This window comes from Trachypithecus francoisi, unplaced genomic scaffold (genome assembly GCF_009764315.1).
Source record: "Trachypithecus francoisi isolate TF-2019V2 unplaced genomic scaffold, Tfra_2.0 Lachesis_group19, whole genome shotgun sequence".
Taxonomy (NCBI): domain Eukaryota; kingdom Metazoa; phylum Chordata; class Mammalia; order Primates; family Cercopithecidae; genus Trachypithecus; species Trachypithecus francoisi.
In genome coordinates this window covers 48,841,999-48,864,084 of record NW_022681464.1, presented here as the reverse complement: position 1 = coordinate 48,864,084, position 22,086 = coordinate 48,841,999, and the positions used below count along the sequence as shown (strand labels likewise).

At 47.3% G+C, this 22,086-nt stretch overlaps 1 protein-coding gene and 1 pseudogene across 10 annotated transcripts in view; both read left to right on the top strand.

Moving 5' to 3' along the window:
* Positions 1 to 22,086, top strand: part of ATP9B (ATPase phospholipid transporting 9B (putative)) — a 295,138-nt gene that overhangs the window by 258,129 nt on the left and 14,923 nt on the right. For 9 of the 10 annotated variants that reach the window (XM_033178485.1, XM_033178484.1, XM_033178483.1 and 6 more), the window contains 8 exons: positions 64 to 234; positions 4,199 to 4,297; positions 6,125 to 6,214; positions 7,460 to 7,604; positions 7,808 to 7,872; positions 9,245 to 9,400; positions 9,642 to 9,706; positions 18,961 to 19,069. In XM_033178485.1, coding sequence (XP_033034376.1) covers positions 64 to 234; positions 4,199 to 4,297; positions 6,125 to 6,214; positions 7,460 to 7,604; positions 7,808 to 7,872; positions 9,245 to 9,400; positions 9,642 to 9,706; positions 18,961 to 19,069 — 900 coding nt within the window. The remainder of the gene's footprint in view (positions 1 to 63; positions 235 to 4,198; positions 4,298 to 6,124; positions 6,215 to 7,459; positions 7,605 to 7,807; positions 7,873 to 9,244; positions 9,401 to 9,641; positions 9,707 to 18,960; positions 19,070 to 22,086) is intronic. The other variant, XM_033178489.1, reaches the window with a different exon arrangement.
* Positions 12,456 to 15,902, top strand: LOC117064219 (annotated as a pseudogene).

Below are 22,086 nucleotides of genomic sequence, written 5' to 3'. Positions count from 1 at the left end.
TGGAGTACACATGTGGAGCATGTACACACGTATGCACACAGGCGCCTCCCTCTCTGTCCCCAGAGCCGATACACTCAGGCCAAGCTGAGCATGCACGACAGGGCCCTCAAGGTGGCTGCGGTAGTTGAGAGCCTGGAGAGGGAGATGGAACTGCTGTGCCTCACCGGCGTGGAGGACCAGCTGCAGGCAGACGTGCGGCCCACGCTGGAGATGCTGCGCAACGCCGGGATCAAGGTACCCCGGGCTCACCTCTGCGGGTGCGCGCTGCTTGTGCTGAAGCAAACTGCTTTTCCTTGGGCACGCTGATTTGTGAAACTCCTGTGGGGTCATGGTTGTGAGCGAGCTCTGTAAGCAAAGCTGCGCACGAGCTCCCCTCCTTCCTTAGGGACGTCTGCGCACACAAGTCCCCACGCCGTCCCTGCTCCAGACCTTCCTCTCCACACCTCTTCCCTCTCGGGATACCCTGGCCTTTCTGAAGAGGAGCCCCGGTCCCAGCCCTGGCGATGTCAAACTCCCACATGCCGTTTCCCAGGGATGGTTGTGTACCCCCCGACGGGATGCATGGGGCCAGTGCCCGCCACCCTGGCCACCGCCAGCCAGGCGTCTGCAGCCATTCCTGGGTTGGCTGGCACTCATGTCCTTGCCCCCAGCCTGTCACAACCCCACACCTGGCAAGGCTGGGTTCTCTGTGTAACGTGGCCTCCTCCTGCAGGGGCCTGTGTGCCTCCCCTGTGAGCACTCACAGCTCCTGGTACGTCCAGTGTGACAGCACGTGTTCTGTGAGGATGGGAGTGCGTGAGAACTCAGGCCTCATGTGGGCTTTGGCTTGATTCTTGGTTAAATTTTGCCACATTTGGAATCATCTCGCACTTCAGGGCATTAGAGTTGAGAATATAGAATATTCAGACATGCACTACATCCATTTTATTGATGTTTTTGAAGAAATAATGCATCCACATTGTCACAAACTCAGAAAGCACAAAAGGACACCCAGTGGAAGCTCCTTCTCACTGCTGGGCTCAGCGGCAAGAGTCTGCCCCAGAGACGCCTGGACGTGCAGGGAGGGGCAAAGCTGCTTGTCCTCCCTCTGGCTCTTCGTTCTTTCCCAGCACCTTCTCCGTAGCTGGAGGCCACCCCCTCCACCTCGGCTGTGTGGCTCATGCCCCCCACCCACACCATGCTCCCAGCAGCAGTGTCCCAACTCCCAGCGGGCAGTGCCCACCTTCCTTGTGCTCCCCAAGGCAGTGCCGCGTCTCATCCAGCTGTGTGGTCCTTGGCAGTTTAAATATGGTGTCTGCGAAATGTGAGTGTTTCCCTTGGATGGGAGAGGTTAGGCATCCTGGCCATGCTTCTTGGTGGCTTCCCCCAGATGCTGTGTGGCGGGGCCCATGCTCCCTGTCTGCCGACCTGCTCTCTGGCTCTTTCACTTACTGATGTGTCCTCTTCCTACACAGGGGAAATTAGCACCTGTGGTGTAAGTTTTATTTTTCAGGAGCTTTCCTCACATGTTCTCATTGAAGCCAAAAGGTCAACTGCAGATTGGTTAAGATAATTTATTTTAGCACTACCTCAAGGACCTGGGGCTCAGAATGGAAAAAAGTGTAACTTAGTTTTCAGAGAAAAGCTGCATATCTAGACTAAAGGGACGGAACTGTGAAGGACAGTGTCAGAAGTCAAAGCTTTGCCAACTTCAGATAAAAAATACATCCCTCAACCTCAACGAAGATGCTGTGCCATGGACAGAAAATGGGCAACTGTTTTCCTTGCTGTCTAGAGGTCTGCATGGTGAAGAGACTTGTAAGAGTTAATGTCCGTCTGAGATCGCAGTAGGAAGTGTATCATGATCACAGTAGGAAGCATGTCATGATCGCAGTAGGAAGTGTGTCATGATCGCAGTAGGAAGTGTGTCAGGAGGCTGTTCATATCCGACTGAGATCACAGTAGGAAGTGTGTCATGATCACGGTAGGAAGTGTGGCGTGATCGCAGTAGGAAGTGTGGCATGATCTCAGTAGGGTGTCATGATCGCAGTAGGAAGTGTGTCATGAGGCTGTATCAGAGATCGCAGTAGGAAGTGTATCATGATTGCAGTAGGAAGTATGTCATGATCACAGTAGGAAGTGTGTCATGAGGCTGTATCATATCCGTCTGAGATCGCAGTAGGAAGTGTATCATGATTGCAGTAGGAAGTATGTCATGATCTCAGTAGGAAGTATGTCATGATCGCAGTAGGAAGTGTCTCATGAGGCTGTATCATATCCGTCTGAGATCGCAATAGGAAGTGTATCATGATCGCAGTAGGAAGTATGTCATGATCTCAGTAGGAAGTGTGTCATGATCGCAGTAGGAAGTGTGTCATGATCGCAGTAGGAAGTGTGTCATGATCACAGTAGGAAGTATGTCATGATCACAGTAGGAAGTGTGTCATGAAGCTGTATCTGGTTTCAGAGTAATTGTTCATGTAGAAATTCAAAATTACAAGAGAACAATTCTGACTCAGAAAGTTTAGATTACTAAACTTAATTGTATTGTATAGCCAAAAAGTTGAATAAAGAAGTGTGATTAATGAGAAGCAGATGAGCTGGGTGTGGTACTGTGTGCCTGGGATCCCAGCTACTCAGGAGGCTGAGGCGGGAGGTTCAGTCAAGCCCCAAAGTTCATTGCAAGACCCATCGACACATGAATGAGTGACTAGATGACCCCTGCATTTCACTGTAACTTTTTAGTAAACTTCACCTCAGTCTACTTCTTACTTTATATGTGCTAGACTATTAGTATATTAGTAGTGTATATTAGTAGTGTATTAGTATATTAGTAGTGAATATCCCTTGTATTAAAATTTGGATCTTTACATCAATTATTTGCTAAATTATATGACTTTGTCGAGTTTTTCTCTTTTTTCTGTACATTATGTAAAGTCTGACTTCAGATGTTCCTCTGAAACTCGAAGGTGATTTTCAGCGGGACCTCACTGTGCTTCCTGAATCCCACTCAGGTTGCCGCAGTGCTAGTTCTTCGTCAACTTTGTCGTGATAATGTGTCATAATCTTAGGTCCAATAAATGAATATAAGTCTGTAAAATAAATACAAAGCACAAATCTTAGACATTGAGAGAGCCACAGGTGGAGCATGCTTAAGCAGGTAATCAGTACACTGTCGAAGTTGTTTTTCTGCTTCCTGTTTCCAAAAATGCATATTTCAATATAATACATACGAAATCTGAGAAATTCAGCTAATGAGAATATTAGTGGAATTTCTTTGCTGTTATATATATCAAATATCCTGATATGTATTAAGTATCCTGATATTTTATTGTCTAGGGATACATATATACATAAGATGTGCATGGGTATGCAATTTTTAAATGTAAAAATGCTACTATTTAACATGTTTTATATGACATAAACAACTTTTGGCTTGACTATGGGCCAGTTACCCATTGAACTTCTGTTTCCAACTTAAAAACTAGCAAACTGCAGTAAAGGTCTTCATGAGCCTCCCAGCCTGGCAAACCGTGACTGTGTGCTGCTTTGGCAGGCCTTTGTGCTTGGTGTGGAATGCTGTGTGGACGGCACCTTTGACACTCACAGCTATCCTTATTAGACCTTGCCTGCGAGTGCCGGGCACAGGTGTTACTCACGTGCCTCCAGATCTCAGCTGCTGTATCCACACATCACTGTGCTCTCACTTGTTCCACCTTAAGCAAGTTCACACACCGTTTAGTTGTGGTTGGATGTGTGTAGCGTGACCTTATTGAAGTCTGCGTTGCCGATTCTTGTGCAGCCATCAGCACCATCCCCTCCAGAACTGTTCCATCTTCCTAAACAGGAACTGTCCATCTCCCCATTCCCCTTCCCCTAGACCCTGGCACCCACCGTCTACTTCTTTCTCTATGGATTGGATGGCTCTAGGGACCTCATGGAAATGGGATCAGACAGTGTTTGTCCTTTTGTGACTGGCTTCTTTCACTCAGCATAATGTCCTCAAGGTTGAACCACATTGCAGCCTGTGTCAGAATTTCCATCCTTTTCAAGGCTGAATAATACTCCGTTGTGTGGATGGAACACATTTTGCTCATCCATTTCTCTGTTGACGGGCACCCGGCTTGCTTCCACCTTTTGGCTGTTGGGAATTATGTGAGACTTAGAGATGAACATGTCCTTGTCTTGTTGAAGTTCACCAGTTTAAATTGCTTCGTAGATATGGATGCTAACAGGCGATAAACTCGAGACAGCTACTTGCATTGCCAAAAGTTCACATCTGGTGTCTAGAACACAAGATATTCATATTTTCAGACAGGTAAGTATGTATCTTAATCACTTTGAATTTTTAAACGTTTATCTCACACAAATAAAGCCTATTGTTTTTGTCAGAATATATGTTGTTATTAATCACTAAATGTCTTTTTAAAAAGAAATATTGTAATTTTTTTAATTTATAAAAGCATGTTAAAATAGATATTTTTAACCACATACATTAATAATGATCAAAAGCTGCTTTTTGACAGATTGAACAAACTCTAAGTTCAAAAGTATTTTTTGGTTATACTATTAGTATTATTTTTTGCTATTTTAAAAGAGGCATACTGCAGTTATTTTCAATTTGTAAAAATATATACTGATAAAAAATTACATTTTTCTACAAGTTACACGTGTTACATGTTGTCCAGAAGCTGCTGTTGTGAAATAAGCTATAAATACAAAATAGGAATGTGTTTTTAATCACTGCCATTTTCAGAGCAAGTGCTGCCTTAATTAGTTCAAAGAAAATTGATAGAAATGATCTAAGTTTATGTGTTTACTGTATGTATTAGTTATGACTAAATTTAATTCAAACAAAAAATAAAAATTTCTTGTTCTTGATTGATGGTGGGTGAACAGACATTCTGTGTCTGCGTCTGTTCTAAATGAATCGCTTGCACCTACAGAAGGAGTTATTTGAATATAATTTACATGTAAATGTAGTTTGTTTTGAAGCATCAGAATCGCAAATTAGGCCCTGAAGACTACTATTTGCAATTAAATTATTAATGCTTCTGATAAAACTTCAGATCAATTTTTGTTGACTTTTCAGTGTTATAGCACCACAAATTAAATTTTTCACAATAAAACCTACCTATTTAAAGATGAGTCTGAGATTGTTAATTTGAACCACATGAAGCTTTTAATTTATTTTGGTCCTATTAATAGGACTATTAATATATCATTTATTTTATGCTCCATAAAATCTCCGCAGAAAGAATATGAAAAGCCAGTTACATTGGTTTCTGAAACGTTTTTGTTCTAAAACGAAGGATATTTCAAGATTATGACTTAATTTTACTCTCTTAGGTTTTTTAAAAATCCCTCAGACACTGAGTAAAAACTAATGGAGTAAGTTGAAACCCATAGCAGAGACAACACGAGCAATTAAGTATTTTGCATTATTTGACCTATTATGAAAAGAGATGTATTTACATAACACCTTGGTTTGAGAGCGTCCTGTCTCTTACCCGATGAGTGGCGACGATGTGTGGCGATGATGTGTGGTGACGATGTGTGGTGACGATGTGTGGCGATGAGGAGCTCGGCCTCCCTGGGCTCTGGGGCGCTGCTGAGTGGAAGCCTCGTTCTGCAGAGCCATGTCCGTGATGCTGCCAGTCAGTGACTCTCAGCCATGCTGCTCCCCACACCAGCCTGCCCTGGCCTGTTGCTCTGATAAATAATCACCTCGTGGAAATTACAAGAAAATTCCTAATCATTATCGTTGTATGTTAAGGGAGTATATTTATAAAAGGCAATTACTTTCCCAAACTATCCAGAGGGTAATTATTAACTCATAGGCACCCTTTATGTACTCTGATTTCATCAGAGTGGTGATTCCACTGCATTCCTCACTCTTAAGTTTCCTGCTTGCCGTTGCCACAAATTTGAAAACGATTTGTGTTAACTGAGTGGGTAGACACACCCAGCACTGCCGGAGGAATTGGAAAGGACCTTCTTCTGCGTCCAAATCCTAAAGCTACTTTAGTTTTAGATAATAACCCCAAAACATTCCACCGTGACTCTGCAAATAATGCCCTGTTTCTCTGTGCCTCTAACTTAGACGACATTTTAATTTGGAATTCTTTTTTCTCCCTTAATGGAGGTAACCAGTCGGGGAGAGGCACATTTGGAGCTGAATGCATTTCGAAGGAAGCATGATTGTGCACTGGTCATATCTGGGGACTCTCTGGAGGTAAGGCTGGACCTTGAGCGAGTACATGTGTGTGTGTCTGTCTGTCTGTGTCTCTGAGGCAAGGCTGGTCCCTGGCCGATTGTCTGTCTCTGAGGCAAGGCTGGACCCTGAGTGAGTACATGTGTGTCTGTCTGCGTCTCTGAGGCAAGGCTGGTCCCTGAGTGAGTACATGTCTGTCTGTCTGTGTCTCTGAGGCAAGGCTGGTCCCTGAGTGAGTACATGTGTGTCTGTCTGTGTCTCTGAGGCAAGGCTGGACCCTGAGTGAGTACATGTCTGTCTGTCTGTCTGTGTCTCTGAGGCAAGGCTGGACCCTGAGTGAGTACGTGTCTGTCTGTCTGTGTCTCTGAGGCAAGGCTGGTCCCTGGCCCAGCGTGTCTGTCCATCCCAGTGCACCTGCTTTCGCCCGTCTGTGCTGTTTCGGTAGTTTCCGTTCCGTAGCCACGGCACCTGCCACTCTGGAAAACAGCCCTACCCTGAGGAGATGTCAGAGCTGGATCTCAGCGGTTATTATTCCTCCTTTACACATTGAGAGTCTGAAATCAGGGCTGGGTCACGGTGATTGTTACTCCTCCGTCAGACTGAGAGCCTGAAAGTGCTGCAGGAAACCTGGAACAGGAGCGACAGGAGCCTGTCCAGCACCGTGGTTCTGGCTCTCTGTCCTGTCCACGTTGCATCCGCTGGAGCAGGAGTGTCCAAAGTAGCTTCATGCCTCGTTTTCCTCACACATGTGGCCCCCGTCTGAGAGAGCTGTGGCACCGAGGCTGGTGGGAGCCTCCCCCTGCACAGCTTTTGCACAGGCTCCTGGACTTAATCGTCCTGGACCTCTGTGTTGCTAGTGTCCCCAGAGCAAGCACTCCAAGAAATCTGGCAGAAGCTGCCCCACAACGTCACTGGGTCACATGAAGTTGTTCAAGAAAGTCACTAAGGCAGCCTGGATTCCAGGGGAGGGGGATCAGACCAGAAGGTCATGTCGTAGCTCAAATCACAGAAGATTATCGCTGGTACTTCAAGTGGAAGAACTTCCGTGGGCAGGAGGATGGCTCCATGTTATATAGAATTTCTTCCCATGATTTTTATATTTTCCCCTGTCCGTGAGTCTTGTGAAATGATTCACAGAATACTGAAAAGATTGAGAATGGTTGCGTCTGTTGGCTTTGCTCCCGTGGTTTTGCACTTTCTGCATTACACAAATCTGGGACAGTGTTGTCGACCATAAGGCAAAATAACACAGGCTTTGTTGTCCAGGTTTGTCTAAAGTACTACGAGCATGAATTTGTGGAGCTGGCCTGCCAGTGCCCCGCCGTGGTGTGCTGCCGCTGCTCGCCCACACAGAAGGCCCACATCGTGACACTGCTGCAGCAGCACACGGGGAGACGCACCTGCGCCATTGGTGAGAGCCGCCCACCCCTCTCACGGGGAGGTCTCCAGAGAAACCCACAGGCTGACACTGATGGGCAGAGTTTGTTCCATCTCTAAAACTAGACTGATTTCGTCTCCATTCATGGAAGTTTCTGAAATAGCTGCTGTTGGTAACAAATGAAAAACGTGATGATGGATGGGGTTTTATTTTATCTCACTTTTCTTGCTTCGCAGGTGATGGAGGAAATGATGTCAGCATGATCCAGGCAGCAGACTGTGGGATTGGGATTGAGGGAAAGGTAGGTTCCCCCTTTTATCAACACATCAGCACACACTCAGCACACAGCACACATCAACACGACTCAGCACATGCTGGGCCATTGCACACTCAGCACCTACTCAGTGCACGTCAGCACGTGCTTAGCGCACACTCGGTCAGCACACATCAGCACGTGCTTAGCACACAGCACACATCAGCACACACTCAATCAGCACACACTCCACATGCTCAGTCAACACACATCAGCACGTGCTCAGTGCACAGTCAGCACACACTGGGCACACACTTGATCAACACGTGCTCAGCGCACACTCAGCACACTCGTTTAGCACACTACATACCCTCGGCACACACTAGGTCAGCAAACGTCAGCACGTGCTCAGCGCATGCCTGGTCGTTTTACACCCAACACATACTCATTGCACGCTTGGTCAGAACACATGCTTGGTGAATGCACACTTGGTCAACACGTGTGTTCAGCACACAGTCAGCCAGCACAGCCTAAAGAGCCTGGTGTGTCCCAGGCACTGAACTGTACATCTGAGTGGAGGAGGAATTGGTCAGAGTCCCCTGCTTCAACCCCACATTTCATAAAGACGATCCTGCCATGTGCATTAGAGCCCAGCCCTCGGCAACTTGCTGTTGGCGGAGTGGCATGCAGGGAGGTGTCACTCTTAGTCACCTGCCCTAGGTCTCAGCTCAGATGTTAGCAGACCCACCAGCGAGCCTTTCCGTGGCCCCCCTCCTGTTTCCCACACGCCATTCTCTGTGTGGTTGCCTGTGTCTCCTGGCTGAGCTGTGGTTTGAGGTTCGTCTTCTGTGCCAGACTTATCTGTGTTACACTCTCTTTATCCACAGTCACTTAAATATTAATACAGACACACCCAGAAAGACCTGGAAAATTCACCCAGCTCAAGCAAGTGTGGCTTTGTCAAAACTTGGCTACTTCCTTTTGTAATGCCTTACAACAGAATTGTGAAAGAGGAGATAGATTATTTCTTTAAATATGGAAAACGGAGAATTGTCTTGAAGAAGCCCAAGATGATAGGGGCGTCCTCCCACAAGGCTGGCCCACGCTCAGATCACAAGGGAGTCCTTTGACAGGGCTGGCCCGGGCTCTGCCTCTCTGCTGACTCCTGTGACACCCACAGACTGTCGGAGCCGAGCTCTCCTGAAGCGCTTGTGAGAGCCTGGGCTGGTGCTGGGGGCTCTTCCTGCCCCTGTGCCTAAGACCACAGGACCTGTCCCCATTGACGTAGCTGAAGCTCTGGAAGTCCTGCAGAGAGAACTTCAGTCTTTGTCAAATGTAGGCTGAGTTCTAAAACTCAGCTTTTGGAGTCTGATTCCCGGTGTCCGCAGTGTTTGAAAGGCCCCGTGTGCTTTTCTTTCAGGAGGGGAAGCAGGCCTCGCTGGCGGCCGACTTCTCCATCAGGCAGTTCCGGCACATTGGCAGGCTGCTCATGGTGCACGGACGGAACAGCTACAAGAGGTCGGCGGCACTCGGCCAGTTCGTCATGCACAGGGGCCTTATCATCTCCACCATGCAGGTACTGAGCCTTCTGTGCTGGCACCGGGGAGGGCAGCGTCCGGGAGAGGGGGTGCTGAGTGCTGCCGGAAGTACCTGGGCTGTGCTTAGGAGGTCGCGCGGCCCCTCAGAGGCCTGGGCCGCAGGTGCTGGCGGAGCTGACGGTTGTCTTCGTCTGTGCTCTCTCCACGCGGCCCCTGAGAGGCCTGGGCCGCAGGTGCTGGTGGAGCTGACGGTTGTCTTCGTCTGTGCTCTCTCTCCAGGCTGTGTTTTCCTCAGTCTTCTACTTCGCATCCGTCCCTTTGTATCAGGGCTTCCTCATGGTGGGGTAAGTTACACTCAGCACCTGCCAGCCCATCCGGGGAGGACATCTATTTTGGAAAAAAAACAAAACATATATAGAAGATTCTTGACACAGTCATCATTTAGAATGAATAATACTGATGTAAAAACAACATTTTACTTGGGTGAACTTCAGGACAACACCTGCACACGTGTTCCTCCTGGGATTTTCTTACTAGATTTTGTTTTCAAGTGGAAGCCATCATTTGTGTCAGGAACTGTGTTGGATCTGAGATTTTTAAAGGGTCCCATGGCAGAAGGCAGAGGGACAGAGTGGCCACTGACAGGCCCTCCCGGCTCTCTGCAGGCTGCCCTCCCCTGGCTGGGGCTTCATCCTGCTATGGGGCGTGGCCAGCAGCAGAGAACAGTAAGTGTGGGGATATAGCATGGCGTGCATCGAAGCAAACACCGTCAGTCTCTCCCGGGCAGGAATGGAATCTCATTTTCAAAGATAACAGCACCAGGGCTGTGCGTGGTGGCTCACGCCTGTAATCCCATGCTTTGGGAGGTTGAGGTGGGCGTGGGTGGATCACCTGAGGTCAGGAGTCCGAGACCAGCCTAACATGGCAAAACCCTGTGTCTACTAAAAATACAAAAAATTAGCCAGGTGTGTGCCTGTAATCCCAGCTACTCGGGAGGCTGAGGCACAAGAATCACTTGAACCCGTGAGGTGGAGGTTGCAGTGAGCTGAGATCATGCCATTGCAGTCCAGCTTGGGCAACAAAGCCAGACTCCATCTCAAAAAAAAAAAAAAAAGTAAAGATAACAGCACCAGCGTCTTAGAAAAGGACACCAGAAGTGCAGCCGGCATGCGACGTGCATTGAAAGCTGAGCTGATTTTGCCGACCGCGCCTACCGTATCTGCAAAACAGGAACTTCCTGTGAAGGGTGAATAGGTGGGAATTTCTCTTTTCCTCCTCCTTTGTGGTTATGCCTAGAAATGAAATCAGTGTGACTGTTCGTGTTGGCAGCAAACTAAAAGCAGCCTCTCCTCTGCCGCTGACCTCCCTGACCTCTGCAAAACTTATTCCCACCTTAACCAGGTTCTACCCCACAAAGAGTCTCAGAAAATACTTTAATAGTGACAGCTGCTGGCCTCAGTGCTCTCGGCATTGAACATGCTTTCATCCTCACCTTGTCCCCACTTCATGTGTGAGAAAAGTGAGAGACCCAGAGAGCTCAGGAACTTGCCTGTGGGAGGCCCAGCTCAGACCTGAGTCGTCAGGGGCTGCCGCCGGGTGCTGCTCCCCCCCGTCACGCAGCCACCGAGCTTACCCCAGGTCCACAGAGAACATGGACAGAGTCCTTTCTCCCTGCAGAGCTGTCTCTAATCCGCAGTCTAAACACCATTTCACTCGACAGCTCCCTGAATCCCAGGAATTCCTCACAATTTTAGCAAAATACAGGGAAATATCAGTCTGTGCGTGTATTAGGCTTTTGATAAACATGTGAGGTTCTCTTAAGTCACCTTCTTCCCAAGTCACAATCACTGAGCGGCGCCCGCATCATCCTGAGCTGTCCAAGGAGCACTGCGATACACAGAGACAGCACGTGAGGGTCTCTGCCTTCCTTCCGTCTCCAGTCTTCAGGTCCTCTCTGTCCTCTGGCCTCCACCCATGATGTCCCCTTGGCCTAGACCACTGCCAGATGTCCTCATTGTCCTTGCTTCCCCAGGAGGCCCAGCCCCCAACGGTGCACCTTCACACCCCCAGGCCACACAGTTGCATTTCCAGTTAGCGTCCTATTCTGCATGCTCTACAAGGACAAATCACAAGGTATATCGGGTTCTCATACCTGCTGTGAGTTTGTCAGCGTGAACTTCAGTGTATGTGAATTTCAGAGGAGGGCCAGACCCTGGCGGATTCTAGGCCCCACACCCCAAGCCTCAGGACAGCTGAGTTGTGGGACTCACAGCTACCAAGACTCCTGGGGCACCTGCCTCGGACTCCACATCCTTCACCTGCACGTGTTAGCACCGTTCCTCCCAGGGTATCAGGAGCCTGACCTGTGGTCTTAAAAATCACTTTGAATAAAGTAGGTAAGAGCCAGGGGAAACCTTCGCATGTGTCTTCAGGCTTCTCTCACCCCTAGCCCTTCATCTTGGCACAAGTGCTTAGGTTTTAGACCCCTGCCTGCTATAATCACACGGGGAGTAACCCCCCTTGATCATGACCGTAAGCATTGCAGACTCCCGTTTTTGTGGCCCACAAGGAAAGTGCCATCATCGGCCCTGGGCTATCCTGTCCACTGAGGCTCCCTCAGCCCCAGTATGAGGTAGCACAGGATGACACTGTGCGTCCATGGTGTCAACTTGAGCCTTATTTCATGTCTCTACGTGACCAAAGAATGTCCCAGCAACCTACCAACTCATAGCCCATACAGTTGATGGAAATCGTGGTAGGATTTGTGCTAATATTCTCAGCTTCCCATGAATTTCAATAATGTTTTCTGTAGTACTTCAAACAAAGGTGAAAATCCTAAAGGTACAGTAAGTGCTAACTCTTTTTAAGTAGGTTTTCCCATCGCCTACATCTTTACAGTGATTATTACGTTCGTGACTTTTTTTTTTTTTTTTTTTTTTGAGACAGAGTCTTACTCTGTCGCCCAGGCTGGAGTGCAGTGGCGTGATCTCAGCTCGCTGCAACCTCCGCCTCCTGGGTTCAAGTGATTCTCCCGTCTCAGCCTCCTTAGTAGCTGGGATTACAGGTATGTGCTACCACGCCCGGCTAATTTTTGTATATTTTTAGTAGAGACGGGGTTTCACCATGTTGGCCAGGGTGGTCTTGAACTCCTGACCTCAAATGATCCACCTGCCTCAGCCTCCCAAGGTGTTGAGATTACAGGCATGAGCCCTTTCACCCAGCCTGGTTACTTTTAAATAGTGTCGAATTTGCACAGTAATGCTGATTGCAGCTTGAGTTTGAACAGTGTGGTTCTTCCTTGGAAGTCATGGAAAAGCATAACCGTCCTCACCTTCTTTCATATTTCAAAAATCATGGATTTGAAACTTTAAAAGGAAAATGTGGGGGACCATGGAGATTATTCTTTAAAGAACTACTGCTTGGGTTAGTGAGGCCTGGATGCCTGCCTCGCAGCCAAGTTCTTCACGGTGTCCCCAGCTCTTCTTTATAGTGGGCTTTATGTAAAGTAACTCTGAGTGTCCGTCACGCAAGAAATGTCTGTGACTTTCTTAAGCACTCGTACTCTGAATTTGGTTAGGTGGGAGCTTTGGAGGGGCAATGCTTTTAGTTAATCTTTGAAAATAAATAATGAGTTTGCCTTCACCTAAGAAATAAATACCAAGAAGTGAGCAAAAAGCAACGTGGTGTTTTTACAAAATAACATCTAGCTAGACCAAAATCATGGCTATGATAGAGAAATTGGCTCTAGAAGCTAGAGGACAGTTGATAGAATTTAATTCCACAAATATGGTTTTCATCTGTATTCATTTCATCAGCTCTGGAGGGAACTGGTGGCCGAGGTGACTTTCCTGAAGCAAGAGGCCCCAGGAGCAGGAAGGACTAGGCATACTCAGTGCACAGCAGGGAAACCAGGGAGGGACCAGGGACCTGGGGGCCACGAAGGTGGTGATGGGGAACCCTAGGGGCATGGGGAATGGGGCAGCAGGAGGGGCTGGGAGAGACAGGACAGCCTGGGGAGGCTCCTGTGACCCCCAAGCCCACCCTGCCCTTGTTCCCCAAGCAGGCCTAGGGAATGCCATCCCCTCCCCCAGAAAGAGATCTCCTAGGCCAAGTCCTCATGGGGAACCTCTGTAGGGTGCAGCATTGTGCACTTTGGCAAGCTGGAGGCTCTGAGAGAGACTCCTGATCTCATGAGCCCACAACTCATGTTCCACGAAAATGCTTTGGGAAACACTAGTCTGAACTGGCCGGAGGTGTCTCCCCAGTGACTCTGGCAGCTGCCTGCAAGGATCTCACACACAGTGCCACGTCATAGCAGCCATTCCTGGGTGTGGGTCTCCTTTATACCCTTGCTAGTGACTCAGATGGAGAGCCTGTGAGCACTCTTGTTAGATTGAACCTTATTTGAGCACCAAGAAGGTGCATGACATTCCGAGAGAGTGCTCTGGGCAGGAGGAGCACAGGCAGGTCCCTCAGGGAGCCGTGTCCAGACTTGCAGGAATGGGAGGCTCTGTGGGTTTATCAGAGAGGGTCTTCAGAACTTCTGCTTCCAGCCGTGATTGGAATAACAGGAAACAGATTTATCTTCCAAGCCTAATCAAGTGGAAAACACGAGAAAACACATGAAACAAATGTTTTCAGACATTGGATAGGAAGCAGTGGGGACGGTGGTGCCTCTGAGAAGAGAAACAGTTCTCCCACATCTAGAACCGACAGCCAGACGGCCTCAAAACCTCTGTGTTTCAATAGTCCTTGTACCTGCGATGAAGTTTCTCAGAGTAAACTTCAGTGTGTGCAGATCTCAGAGGAGGGCCAGGCTCTGGTGGGTTCTAGGGCCCCCCAACCTGTGCCCAGGTTGGCACAGACTTCCAGAGCACAAACATCATGATGCACTGAGAATAAGCTGACATGATGGACTTCATAAAAATTAAGTTTTTGCTCTTCTAAAGACAGTACTAATCAAGTAAAAAGGCAGACAAGAAGGAAATACTTTCAGCACATATCTTCAACTCAACGATCAAACAACTCAGTTTTTTTTTAAGATGAAATATTTGAACATCCATCACAAAAGAAGACATAAGAATGGCCAGTAAGCACAAGAAAATGTATTTAACATCATTAGTTACCAGGAAAGATAAATTTAAGCCACAGAGAGAGTTAAGGCTCTGCCACCGCGGAGGCCAAGCTGAAAGGCTGAGCGGCGTGTTGGCAGGCGGGCAGCAGGGTGGCACTGCTGGCGAGAGTGCAGATGGTCCAGCCACTCCAGAAAGCAGACTGGCAGTTTTTATGAAATTAAACATTCACTGTCCATGCCCCAGCAACCTCCCTCCTCAGTGTTCACCCAGGAAAAAGGAAAACACTCATTCTTCCACTCAGACTGGCACCAGGACTCTCACCACTTCAGCTGTGATCTCCACAGATTGGGAAAACACCAACGGCCATCCGCCAGGGGTGGAAGAGCTGCACTGTGTCCATCGCCTGAGACGCTGCCCTGCAGCACAGAGAAAGCAGAGGACACACTCGGCAAGGTGGGCAAGCTGCAACACCACTGGCCTGGAGAGACCCACCCGCAGAGAGCAGAGACCACCCAGAGAGAACAGCCAGGTTTTAGAGAGCTTGCGGGGAGCAGCCATTTTTGTGGGACTCGCGGCAGCAAGGGAGGCAGGAGTCTCCCACCTGGCGCATCACAGGCCTCCACCTGGCGGGTGACGGAGATGCTCTGCGTCATGATCACACCGCGGTTCCTTGACACTTGTCAAAACTCATCACTCACATGCTGAAAGTTACACCTCAAGAGAGTAGGTTTATGAAAAGGAGGCAGCACTGGGGTTTTTGTTGTTAGAGGTTGAAGAGATAGGGAGATTTCTGGCATAAATAAAGCAAGAGTTCTCATAAATGCACATACAGAAATCGTGACCGCACGTGGTCCTTCCTGCTGGTGTGAGCAAGTCACAAGCCGCATGGCTGAGTGTCCGCATGCCTGTGTGCACGCAGAACAGGATGCCCGCCCTCGGCAGGGCATCCAGGGGATGACCTGCCATCTTAACTCCTGGTTGGGCTCTCCTTGAATTATTTGTCCCTGTTCCTAAATCCTAAGCAGAGTGGGAGTTGTTCAAAGAAAGTTAACAAAAGTGATTAAAGATTTCGAGGGAAGTACAGCAGTGTTGTACAAGTTCAACCCAATAAATTAAAGTTGAATTTCTGGATAAAGTTCTCTGAGCATGTAGATGTTTAGTGCCCAACAGTGACCCATCAAGAAAACAGAATGTGAGCTAGACTAAAAGTACCTTAGAAGAAAACGTTTCATATAGAACCCACAACAGTTTTAAAAATAGAACAGTCTGTGACCATGGAATCTCAGTCATATTGAAACAGAATATAGCCTTTAGGTATCCGCATGTTTCCAGGCTACAAGATAACGTGGTGTCATGGGTGTTTCTGGTTCTCTGCCACGGGGTCACTTTCCCAACCTGAGATAACTATGAGAACGCTTTCTCATAGGTGACAATGTCATTTAACAACAACAACAAAAAAAAAAAACCCAGCCAAGTGCAGTGGCTCATGCCTATAATCCCAGCACTTTGGGAGGCCAAGTTGGGAAGATTTCTTGAGGCTAGGAGTGTGAGACCAGCCTGGGAAACATGGTAACACTCCATCTCTACAACAGAACATTAGCTGGGCATGGTGGTGCATACCTGAGGTCCAGGTACTCAGGAGGCTGAAGTGAGAGAATCAGCTGAGCCCAGCAGGTCAAGGCTGCAGTAAGTCATGATTGTACCGTTGTACTCCAGCCTGCGCCACGGAGTGAGACCCTGTCTCAAAAAACAAAAAAAATCCCAGCTCCACTTCCGGCCCAGCTCCACTTCCAGGACGGTGGGAGGTGGAGTAGATGGGTTCCTCCCTGCTCCTTCTGCTAAGTTGAGCTTGAAACTGTGGGCATCACACACAGAAGGCTCTGAGTGGGGAGCAAGGTGAACAGAGGGCCAAGGGGCGAGGCGGCAGGAGCTCCCCACATTTTCCAACAGCTGGAGCTGAAGGAGCTGGCAGCCTGGAAATGCCCATGGGTGCAGAAATTTAAAATTTGAAAGTCCCAGTGAGGGCCCAGCCTCTCCAACTGCAGGTCCATGAAAGGGGCGCCGGGAAGACAGATGACTTTCAGATGATCGTCACTCTACTCCACCCAGACGCCAGGGAAGGGCTGTGCCCGCCTCCCCCTCCCCAAGAAGGCAAGTGGAGAGCTGAAAGTGCCACTTCACAAGATGTAGCGACGCACCCAGCATCTCCAGGGTGACGGAATGGGAGGCAGGATTCCATCCCCAGTGTCAGGGATAATGAGCCCCTCAGTGTCAGTGGAGGCCGCACAGGGAGCCCGAACCCCTGCCCCTGCACAGCAGCAAGAACAGTGCCCTCCTCTCCCCACCACAGCAGGGTCAGCACCCTTCAGAAAATTCAGAGTCTCATACACAATACCCGGAATGTCAGGGCTTCCGTCAGAGTCCCTTGCCATATGTCAGAGTCCCTTGCCGTACGTCAGAGTCCCTTGCCATACTAAGAACCAGGAAGATTTCAAAGAGAATGGAAAGACAGGCAGCAGAGGCCAGCCCTGAGACGGCAGAGATGCTGGAGTTCTCCAACAAAGACTGGGAAACAGCCGTTACCAACATACTTGGAGCAAATGGCAAAACTAGAACAGCCCAGCAGGCAAGACACAGAGCAGAACCAAATGGAAATCTTAGAGATGAGAAATAACCCAGACAAAAAATGCCATGACTGGGCTTAGCAGCAAAATAGAAGGAACAGAGGAAGGACGCAGTGAACTGAAAGATGGAAAAACAGAAAGTCCTCAATATGAACAACAGAGAGAAAATTGACTGAAAAAAAAATGAATCAGAGCCTCAGGGACAGCAAGGTGGTAACTGTACCGTTTGCGCCATGGGAGCCCTGGCCTCTGTGCTGTTGGTGCTGTGGGAGTTCCAGGGCAGAAGGGACAGGGCAGGGCTGGGAAAGGACCTGAAGGAATAAAGGCTGAAAACCTTCCATATTTGGCAAAATACATAAATGTACAGATTCAAGAAAGCAAGCAAACCCCAAACAGGATAAAGTCAAAGATAATCATCATCAAACTGATGAAAACCAAAGATAAAGAAACTCATTGAAAGCAGCCAGTGAGGAGACAGGGTATGCTGGGGATAATTGGAAACCGTGCAGGCAGAGGGACTCAGGTGCTGGAGAAAGGCCTCATGGGCACGGAATGCTGCAGCCAGTAAGGGCCACTTCCAGAAAGGAAAGCAGGTGTTGGCAAGACTTGTGTCCAGCAGTGCCTAAAGAATCTCCAAGCTCAGCCGTGAAGGAGCAGTCCCGTTAAGAAAAGGACAGAAGGCGCAGAGGCGGCCATCCTGTGTGTGAGGGGATGCACAGACCGCAAGCAAGCCCATGAAACGATGCCCGCATTGTCAGCCACAGAGACCACGTTAGACCACAGGATGCTCCGCCTCACACCTGCCAGAATTGTGGGGAAGAGTCACGGAAACTGGGTAGCTCTTATATTGCTGTAGGAGCATAAATCTTACTATCTGGAAGCTGTTTTAGCAATTTCTTTGAAAAACTATACTGCCACCATGTGACCTAACACCCACGCTCCCGGGGTTTATACCATCTCACTCGGCACTCCTGTCCAGACCTAGCACCCACGCTCCCGGGGTTTATACCATCTCACTCGGCACTCCTGTCCAGACCTAGCACCCGCGCTCCCGGGGTTTATACCATCTCACTCGGCACTCCTGTCCAAAATAAATGGAAACTTCGCCAAAAAATCTGTGCAGTGAATATTTACAGCAGTTTTATTTGTGATAATCAAAAACTAGGACTAACCCAGATGTACTTCAGTGGTTAAGCAAACTGTGGTTCATTTTCTTGCCACTAAATAGTAGTCAGCAATAGAAAGAAATTACCTACAGATACAGCAGCAACCTAGATGAATCTCCAGAGAATTGCGCTGTGTAAAAGACGCCAATCCCCGAAGTTCGCCTGCTGGACAGTTGCATAGCATTCTTGAAATGACCGGATTAGAGATGGGGACAGATTCTTGGTGGCCAGGGAATAGACAGGAGGCGGCAGAGGGAAGTGGTTGCAACTACATAGCAGCCTCAGGAGGGACCCTGTGCGAGGGGTGCCCTGGGTCTGGAGGTGTCCTTGTGGATCCTGGTGGTGAGGTTCACACTACACTTACCTAAGATGTTACCAATGGGAGAACTGGGTAAAGATCACAGAAAATCTCTGTGCTATTCCTGACAACTGCATATAAGTCTACAATGATCTCAACATAGAAAGGTAAACATTTTTAAAAATCATTCTTCTCCCTGTAAGCATTTGTGACTTATAAAACATGCTACTGCCCTCTGAGATAAATATTCAGTCTCTGCAGTCATCTTAATATTCAGTCTCTGCAATCATCTTACTTGGTTGCCAAATTACTTTGTTGGTTTTTGTGGAGTATGTTTTGGTGTTTTTGAAACTGTGACCTCTAATCCAGAGGTCTCTTTGTAGCCGTGTGGTAGAAGTTTCTCAGGCCCGTTGCACTCCGCTCTTGGTCTTGCAGGTATGCCACCATATACACCATGTTCCCAGTGTTCTCCTTAGTGCTGGACCAGGACGTGAAGCCAGAGATGGCGATGCTCTACCCGGAGCTGTACAAGGACCTCACCAAGGTATGAGCCTCAGGCAGGCTGTCTGCCTCAAGACTGGCACTCACGCCTGGCATTTTACACGAGCGAGAAACAGGCCAGTCAGGAGGCATTTCCAAGCATTTTGTGAAAAACGATTCTTTGTCCTTCAAGACGTTTTTTATGTCTCCTAATTCTTTTTGGCATTTTCTCTTTGAGTTAAACTTCAAAAGGGGAAAAACATCTCAGGGAAAAAAATTTCCCAAATGTTTGCAACAAAGCTCTAATATCATATATAAAATTAGAATTGTAAAAGATACTCTCACCATTTGTGGGACTTTTATGAAGTGAGCTCACCAAATGTCAGAGAAGAGTTCGCTTCGTAATTTCTGTAGAAAGGCTCCCCGGACAGTGTCACTGCACCTGCTGCAGAAGTAGCATTCCAAAGCTGGGGAACCCATGGGCTTCACGTTTCCTGTGTATTTCCAAGTCTGTCGATAGTTGTGGATTTCACAATTATATCTGAAAAGTGACTGACAACACGCGTCTGTCCCTGGGGTCCATAGACTATTTTTGCAGTGATGCCACCAAGAAAAAAATCCACCCCAGGAAACTTCAGTCACCTGAAACTCTGCGAAAGATGCATTTATTTGGCTTAAAACTGTGCTCTGTTAGGATTAAAGGAGGCTTTGAATTTATCATATTCTTTGCAACAGCATATTTTATAGCATAGAACGTGTAAGGATGCGGGGTAGAAGAGAGGGTCAGCTCTGCAGACACAAATCATGGTAACTCTGGTATTTTCCACAAAGCTAGCTTTTTTGAGCCAACATTGAGAACACAATCCACTAACCTGCAATTAAATTTAGATTTACAATTGATAAATGACAGGTGTCTGAAATTATCAACTCAGATTTTTAAAGCAGTAGCTGTATGGTAAAGAAAGAATTAGATTAGGCATTAAAGAAAGTTAATGACTACCTAACAAACAGATTCTAGTCCAGCTAACCACTAATTAACCAACTACATTCTTACCTAGCTAACCACAAACTGAGAAACTAGACTCCTGTCTATCTAACTAGTAACTAACAAATGATACTCTAATAACAGGTAACCACTAACAAACTAGACTCTTATCCAGCTAACCACTGACTGACGAACTAGACTCTAGTCCAGCTATAACCACTCATTAGCCAGAGAGGTGCTGGGGAAGTCATGTTAACTTTTTGATTTCTTGATGTTATTGTAAGGGTCTAATGAAATAAAGACTTTAAAGTTTCTTGAAAAAAAAAAAATTCTCATTACTGTTTTAATCAAGACAAATAAAGCTAGTTCACCAGTATCACATGAAATATAAATATCAAGCATTATTATCATGATGGTGATATCATCGTGGTGACTGGGAAACCTCATCCCAGGTCACATCTCCAACTAGAAGGAAGACTGGTTAAGTATCTTAAACTGATGAAACCATTGTGACAAAGTCCAGCACAGTAGGGAGCAAAGATCCAAAAACTTCAGGAAGCTAGTATGAATAATGATCCTTTTAGTAGCATACGCATTTCCTCATTCCCAGAGACTCTAAAAATGTTTACCTAAATGCTGCCTTACAAACATACGGAAACAAGCCTTTCACGTAAGAACGTTAAACCTTGATGCTCTACCCTCAAACCTAGGAAACCAGCACCCAAGCAGGGCAAAGGTCACTAGGGGTCTCGTAGCCCCCGCCGGTGCTCCTAGATCACTGTGCTGGGAGAAACTTGTCATAGGACTGTCATGCCACAGCCATCTTGACCGGCTGTTGGAGTAAGGCACTAACACGTTTTTACTGTTTTCAAGGATTGAGAGTGTACACACCAGTCTCTTTCTTTGTGGATATCTAAATCACTCTAGAAACAAGATGCTCATAGGGCCACAGGTGTCTGACGGAGCAGCTAATTATCCCTAACTGTGGCCATGGAATCAGTACGTTCTGTATTACTCACTGGTGCCATTGAACCCTGTTCACTTCTGATTGAGTTGGATCTCATTAAGGGCATTAAATTACCATTTTTGTTAAGGTGATCAACAATTTAGACTGTTGTAGTATCCTAAAGTCAGGACACCATCCCTACATTTTTTTTTTTTTTTTTTTTTTGGTCAAGAATTCAGTCACCCATTTTCTCTAGGCTGCTTTTCTTCAACGTCTTATCTGCATTGTAACTTTGTTTTTTTTTTTTGGAGATGGAGTCTCACTCTGTCGCCCAGTAACTTTTTTTTTAATCGACTACACTTCAAATCCTTTGAAAAGAAAATAGCACTAAAGTACTGAGCCACTAAAGTTAATTTAGTTGTTTTTTCTTATTGACACTAAAGAACTATTTTGAAGCTTTCTGTTATTTCTGAACAGTTTACCAAGGTAGCGCAGACTGCAGCACTCTGCATTGTTGTCTGATGACCAGGGCAGCTGGAGACTGGATGTGCCAACGTAGTCTATCCAAGCTGGTCAGTGTCAGTGGACACCGAGTCCCCAGTCCGTCGGCTCAAGCTCCTGTGATGTAAGACAACATAGCCCTGCTCTCAACAAGCCTGTGTTCTAGTCAGGCTAAGAAAGCAGTTAATCAGTGGCATAGAGCAACAGCATAAAGGGGTGCAGGCTGAAATGTGAGTGGCTGACCAGCGAGTGCCGGTCCTGTCAGTTCTGAGTCACATATCTCAGATCACGGTAAATTTATAAAATACCTTCAGAGGTAAGGCGTGCGTGCATTCCCTGCACACAGGAAAAGACTCAACTGGAAAGAAAATCTCCTCTTTTTCATGTGTATTTGATAACCAGTCTTTTTAATCTAAAAGTACAAATAAGGCACGCATTATAAATCTCACCTACTGTCCTAATGAGTTAGCCAACCTTGAGTATAAACACTTGTCCCCTGCTGTGTCTCGATGGCCTGAGCCACACATGGACACAGTATCTATTCAGTAAGTATTTGATAAATGAATGAGGCAGTGAATGAATCAGTTAAACCAAGAGTCAGGATTTCCTTTGCTTTCCTAAAACTATGTAGCTTTTATTCTTTACAGAA